This window comes from Hippocampus guttulatus, chromosome 16 (genome assembly GCF_054856545.1).
Source record: "Hippocampus guttulatus isolate MCC_2025c chromosome 16, RoL_Hgut_1.0, whole genome shotgun sequence".
Classification (NCBI taxonomy): Eukaryota; Metazoa; Chordata; class Actinopteri; order Syngnathiformes; family Syngnathidae; genus Hippocampus; species Hippocampus guttulatus.
In genome coordinates, this window is record NC_141276.1 from 12,213,999 (window position 1) to 12,221,148 (window position 7,150).

A 7,150-nucleotide genomic window follows, 5' to 3' on the forward strand; every position below is an offset into this window, starting at 1 on the left:
AAAGCTGCCTCTTTAAAACCTAAATGGGATGGAACCCTATTCGTCTTGATACATATTCATGATAGCCTTGAAAATCTCCTGAGCCCATTTATAGTGTAATTTCCATACAGACTCCGTAGTCCAGTCTTGTTGCAGTTGTCTTCATTAAGGCCACTCGAGCTCTCCTCTGGGAAACGGTTAGGTTATTCATTATGGCGGCTTTGTTTGGGGTCTTGCTCTTGAATTTTTCTTTTCTTTTCCTTTCTTTTCTTTTCTTTTTTTCCACACTGCCCACCTTTCCTCTATCAACGTTTTATTTAATTACCACAACCGACTTCTATCAAAATTGATGCTACACGGTCTGTCTCCAACTGGGCATGGCACATTTTAAAACCCTAAATATCGTACATTTGCATTTGATTGGACTGATGGTTCAGAGGAATGCAGGAACAGTTCTACTGTTCTAGACGTGAGATAAAACAATGTATGTCAGATTTTTGCTCCCAAGCCAAAGCCAAAAAAAAAAATGTCTGAATGACGACTCATATCTCAAGGTACAGCCTTAAAGATGGATTCATCAAACAGGTATGCACAAAAAGGCATGCAAAGGACATTCGATGTAGTAAATTAACAACAAACTGGCCCAGCGTGTCCTTGAGGATGCTCTGCGAAATGTGTCAATCACAGCAGATGGCTTTATGTAAATGTTACCAAAACGCAATGTGATGATAAGCAATCCTGATTGACATATTCAGTTTCAATAAACCCGAGTTTTGCGTAAATTGAAATGAGCAGTGCCTGCGCAAATCGAATTATCCCTCCATTAGTTTGGTAAACACTGTCATCAGAAAAGTAATTACTCTTTCCAAAAAAAAAACAGGAAGCCCCATAAATGGATTATGAAACTTGATTGACTGCCACTAGCTGAGCAAATTGGAGCCTTGATTGTATTTGGCGGATAGTCTCAGTGGTAGCCTGCTGTGATTAAAGCACTAATGTCTAGAGAGAGAAATATAAAGAACGTTTTAAAAATTCCAGATACCGTATGTGCATTGTTTTGCGTGTACCATTAAAAGATGAATATCGATTGCTGATAGCACCTCTCACCCCCCCCCCCCAAAAAAAAAATCAAAATCAAAGCCGTCGCTATGGCAACGCCCCTGCCAGATTCCACCAATCAATGGAGTCGGCCGAGGTTTGCGAGATGCGCCAGCGAAAGGCAGGCGTCCTACATAAAGCGTGCGGGACGGGGAGCCAGGCGGCTCACGCACACATACACACACACACGGGGCATCACACCTCTGTGCAAACAACACCGCAGTGAGAAGACAATTGAGGAAGCGAGATGATGCCCTCCCGTGATCTAGGCTTGTTTCTTGGGGTCTCTTGGACCAGTCTGCTCCTCTTCAGCCACTTTATAGCAGTTAGAGGAGGTAAGAGGACTTTATTTTTACAAAACTTTGCCATATTCTGCATTGTTTAGGGATGCCGTGTTGCTCTGTCTCAGTTCAGCCCCCCAAAGTGTCAGTGGGTAGTAGGGCAAGGCTTGAGTACCCAGCCCCGAAGCAGGGGACTGATGGCTTGCTTGTCTATTCCACTCACGCTGCCCGCATGCAAGACACGCGAGTCCATTTGCTGGCTGGCTTTGTGCCGACCCAACAATACATTAAGGAGGCTGAGGAGGAAGGAAAGGAAATGAGGACACTTTTTATTGATTTTTGACCAAACAAATCCACAATGGTTTCCTCGAAAAGTTCATCATAAGGGTATGATTTTGAAGTATGAAGGGGGTCTGTCAGTTTCTGTTTTAGTAAGAATAATTTCATGGAGGTTGCGGCACAACAGATCTATTTTGCGTTGGAAGAATTGGAGTCAATTGCAAAATGAAATGTGTAGCCATCAACTTCAAGGTTTCTCTTCATTCAAGAAATATGTCTTGTTTTAAGGGGCAGCTACAAATATCAAGACAAAAAGTAGTATCTTGGATCTTTGGCCAGATTTTACTACCGTGGTGCCTTGAGATAAATGGAGGGTCGACATCACAGTGTAGTAGAATGCAATTTTCATTTGGTAGAATGAAACCACTGGAAAGCAAAGTTTGCCGTCGTCATGCCTGTAGTTCATTTTCATCTCTATCAATAAAACCAAATGTGTACAGTATATATAAAATAAATCTGGTATTGTTTATTGTAATTCAGATGAATTTATTGCTTGTGTTGGTTCAGAAATACATGCAAGGAGAACCTTGAAAAGAAAATTGCATATTGAATTGCAATAGCGAAGGGAAAAAAATTGCAATTGGATTATCTTTCAAAATCATTTAGCCCTGAACGCGAGTGACCCATATTATGAGCCGGCATTTTTTTTTAGCTCAAACTTGACATATGAGAGCTACATGGTGGCAGTGAACTCAACTCTAATACGGTTAGAGGTTGCTCCAAAAAGAGGCCTCGAGCACTTTATTGCCACTCCCAGTTGAAATTTATTGTCAAACTAAACATTAAATGAAGAGAATTACTCCTTGTGTGTTTAAAACAAGCACATGGCTTCTTCTTTAGTCCACTAGCCTCATGCTAATGCTAGCACAAAATGGAAAACGCGTTTATAACCCTTCAAGCAACTGATGTTTGAGCACAAATGCTATAGAATCACATTCAGACATTCACTAAAACGGTACTCACAGTCATATATTCTTTATCCTTTGCGAGGAGCTGAGCTGTCTGTTCTGAACAGACTGACTTAGTTCCCCATACGGTATATCCCTTTCGTTTGTCTTTTCCTGCCCCCAGGTGGCCAAGGCCGTCAGCGGCACAGCGGCCTCTGAACCGATGTGGCAAATACGCTTTCATTCTATATTATTCTATGTAGTCATGTCCAAGTACAATGAGCATTTTCTCTTTAGAAAAACTCATTCAATTTTCATAGCCGAATGAGACTTCTCATCTCACAGTTACTTGTAAAAAAAAAGAAAAAAGAAAAAAAAAGGTGGGTTAAAGTAGAAGTAATGATGAAGTGCCACAAAAGGAAAAAATATGATCTGCTCACAAAACAGACAATAACAAAGTACTGTATTTCTACTTTATTACTTCCCGCCACTTGTGTGTCCACAGCTCCAATGAAGCTGGACGTGCCCCCGGACACGGGCGCCACCATCCTGAATCACTCCATGAGCCTGGTGCAGCGTATGGAGGGCTTGCTGGCGGCGGGCAACGGCAGTGACGTCACCCTCCGCGTGCACACTGTCGGCACGGATGAGGTGAAGGTGATCCAGGCCCACAGCCTGTTGCTCTCCATGCAGAGTGACGTGTTCGAGGAGCTGCTGCTCAGCCGCAACAGCAGCACCCTGGTGCTGCGGGAGCCGTCCGACTGCGCCGCCGTCTTTGACAAGTTCATCAGGTGAGGAGGACTGCGTCAAAGGCAAGGTTCACATGTTGGTGTGAATGTGCCTGATGATGGTTTATGAGGGACTGGCTAATGAAACGACTTTTCGGTTGCTCGGATTAATGGTAAAGATGTGCGCTTTTGGCATTGACATCAGCTAGCAGGCTTTCCATTATGTTTTGCTAAATTACTCATTTCACATTGTGGGCCACATACGGCCTCGGTAGATGTCAAGTGTGCCGGACCATTAAAAATGATACCATACTCTGCTATAAATAACCAAAATAACATGTCTTTCCTTTGTTTTGGTCTAAAGAAGCACAAAAACACTAGGAAAATGTTGACATTTAATGAACATATCTTTTACAAAACATTTCATGAAGCACCTAAGATTTCCTTAGACAAATGTGCAATTTACTTTTATCATTCACATATATGCATTGCAACTGATCCCACTGACTGTACAAAGGCACATAACCTTAACAAGTAATTGGTATTGAAAAATATAGTAATGCACTTTTAAGATTAAACGAGATTTATAAAGAAAGGAATTTTTCAACCATTTACACGAGCATATAAAATCTAAATGTAATCCCTGTCTACACCTTACAAATTAAGGAGAGTGCTATAATATGTGTAAAGAATAAAGTATTCACGTGTCCTTGATAGCATCTGCTGTGTTGGGTCTGTCTCAGTGACAGACTGAGACTGCTGTTGTCTTTTCCTCTGATCAAAACAGTGTGTCTCCCTAGCGGATATTCCATGAATTGCACCTTATTAAAAATATTCATTCCGTGTCTTTTATGCATTTTTTTCACTTTTAAATTATCCTGCGGGGCTGATCAAACCTCCTTGCGGGCCGGTTCCGGCCCGCGGGCCGTATGTTTGACACACTTGCTCTAAGGGAATATATGGCGGCATCATGCCAAACACAAACTTTTTTTGGTTGTCATTTTCATGTCAAGTCAGTGCTAGTCAATCACTTTATGCCACCTGGCAATTTACCCGACAGTTAAAAGAGCGCTGATGGTTTTCATCATGGGACATTTGGGAGAGCATAGCAAGCTGAAAATGAAGTTTGAAGAGATTGATTTGGAAGTGTTAGTCCAAGACAAACATTTTACAGAGTTGCTGAATTTTGGTGAAGCCAGCAACTGCATTAAAGCTGTCGGTTAAAATGTTCAAATTGGGTATGTGTGCACCCAGCTTCAGAAGGTCCACCACATTTATGTTGATTTATTTACATTGCCGTGCGTTTGAGGCTCGCAGTCTAAAACAGGAAAGTGTGGGCTTCTGGGTGACTCAGTTGGGAAGCTTCAGTGTAGACGTTTTTCAATCATTTTTCCACTGTATGTGTTTATGCAGGTACTTGTACTGTGGAGACGTGTCTGTGCGTCTTGACCAGGCTATTTCTCTGCACAAGCTGGCCAGCAAGTACCACGTGTGGAGCTTGCAGCAGGGCCTGACCCAATACATGACCCAGCACTTGTCGAGCGAGTCCCCCACGGGCCATGTAGTCGGTTGGTACAACTATGCGCTGCAAATGGGGGACCTGGCCCTGCGGGACAGCTGCCTGCAGTACCTCTCGTGGAATTTGTCCTCGGTGCTGCAGAGTCAGGAATGGGGCTCCATCAGTGAGGAGCTGCTCCTCTCCTTGCTCCAGCGCTCGGATCTCATCCTGCAGACTGAGCTGGAGCTCTACGAAGCCCTGGAGGCATGGATCGACCGGAACCAGCCTGTTGGCAAAACAACGGAGTCGGCTCTGAGGTTGGTTCGCTACGGCATGATCCCCCCTCAGTATCTCTTCCGTCTGCAGAAGCAGTCACCCCTCATGCAGAGGTACTATGAGTCCGTCCGGGATCTTCTCTACCTGGCCTTCCAGTTCCACTCTGCGTCTCCCATCACTTTGGCCAAATACTTTGACGTCAACTGCAGTATCTTCACACCCCGAAACTACCTGTCCTCCTCCTGGGGCTCCCCTTGGATCATCAATAGCCCGACGCGTGACGACCGCAGTTTCACCTTCCAGACGCAGCTGGGCCCTAGCGGTCACGACGCCGGCAAACGGGTGACATGGAACTTGCTCTTCTCCCCTCGCTGGCTGCCCCTTAGCGCCAGGTCCACCTACAGCGAGATGGGCGCCATGCAGCCAACCCGCACCGATGGGGGGCGGCCAAGGATCATCGTGACGCCGGCCACGTCCAGCTCGGACTTTGCCGGGGTGAGCTTCCAGAAGACGGTGATTGTGATGGCCAGACAGCAAGGCAAAGTAGTAGTCCGCCACGTCTACAACTTCCACCAAAGCACGGAGGAGGTTGGAGACTTCCTGGCGGGCGCCGACCTGCAGCGCCGCGTGTCCGAGTACCTGATCGACAGCTCCCTCTATCTGCACGTTGTGATAAAACCGCTCTACCATACCCTGCTGGTCGCGAAGAAATAAATCATAAACGCGCATGCAGTTGTACTTGTGTCGCAGCATACACACATTTTTCATTACTGTGTGCGTTAATAGTCTTCCAATTATTTACCAAAAGAACAAAAAGGACACACGTTTTATAGTATTTCATGCACAAAACAACGCAAAAATCCTTGTACTGTATTTTTTCAGGCAATGCGTAGTCTGGTAGGTTTTTCTTTTTCCTTGAATGTATTCCTTTTATTGCTTAGTATTTCAATATGATGTCATACCTCTGTATTTTTTAAATATTTATTTTATTGCTAGTCAGGTTTATACGGAGCCCTTAAGGTGACGTGGAAGAAAAAAAACAACTTCCGGAACGCAAATTGTTTTATTTTCTTCCTTTAAAAATAAAACAAACAAAACAACAACAACAAAAAATATATATATATACACACACACACACATATATACTGTATATATATACAGTATATATATACAGTATATATATGCACATTTTTTTTTCTTTGCAAGGGAAAACTTTTTGTTTTTCTTCCATGTCACCTTAGGGGCTCCGTAGGTTTAGATGTTTAGTTTATAGAATGAATACAAAGTATTAAGTTACATCTACACATATACGCAATGGAATTACAATGTGTTTTTGCCTTCGTTTTTTTGTTCAGTAGTTCCCATTAATAATAATTGAGAATTGGATTGTTTAGTTTTACTTCCCCATTTATTATTGACATGTACATGTACAAGTCAGCACGTTGCAATATTCTTCTCATTGTATGGTGCGGAAAAACTCAAAGTTCTAAGACTTGAGTACAATTTATGACATTCTAAACATTCCAACGTATTTTTTGTTATGATTTGGTGGGGCTTGACGATTAAAACACATATTCACAATAGTCAAAATATGAACAACTTTATTCTGGTTATTATGGGAGAAACTGTGTTTTAAGCAAAAAAAAAAAAAAGTATTCCTATCGCGGGGAAAAAAAATCCCAAAGAGAATACCAGTTATAATATTACAACTTTATTTTCATTATACCATAGAAAAAATATGTAATTATATGAGAATTAAGTCGTCAAAATAGAGTAGTTGCATGATACATTGAATTTGATTAGCAGTATAGGTAATGGATGGTTTGATATTGGATGTTTTTTTTTGGTGAGCCAAAGAACATTTCAGGAATAAAATCATTTAGACAAGATGCATGAGTCGTAAAATTACCTTATTCCAGTAGTATGAGACAAAAAAAATTATTTGGAGACCATGATTGCATATTGAAAATCATAAAGTTGAAATATTACACCTTTGCTTTTGTTACAGTTGGGCTCATAAGTTTAAATACCGAGTCATAATTCGTGAAATACTGACAATCTTTA

The 7,150-nt window shown here is 42.3% G+C and overlaps 1 protein-coding gene across 1 annotated transcript; it reads left to right on the top strand.

The window, feature by feature from the left end:
- The first annotated feature begins 1,209 nt into the window (after positions 1–1,209).
- LOC147193203 (BTB/POZ domain-containing protein 17-like) lies at positions 1,210–5,814 on the top strand. Its single transcript, XM_086134043.1, has 3 exons — positions 1,210–1,412; positions 3,090–3,375; positions 4,726–5,814. The coding sequence occupies exons 1-3, from the start codon at positions 1,325–1,327 to the stop codon at positions 5,798–5,800; spliced, it is 1,449 nt and encodes a 482-aa protein (XP_085990169.1). The 5' UTR covers positions 1,210–1,324; the 3' UTR covers positions 5,801–5,814.
- Positions 5,815–7,150: the final 1,336 nt, after the last annotated feature.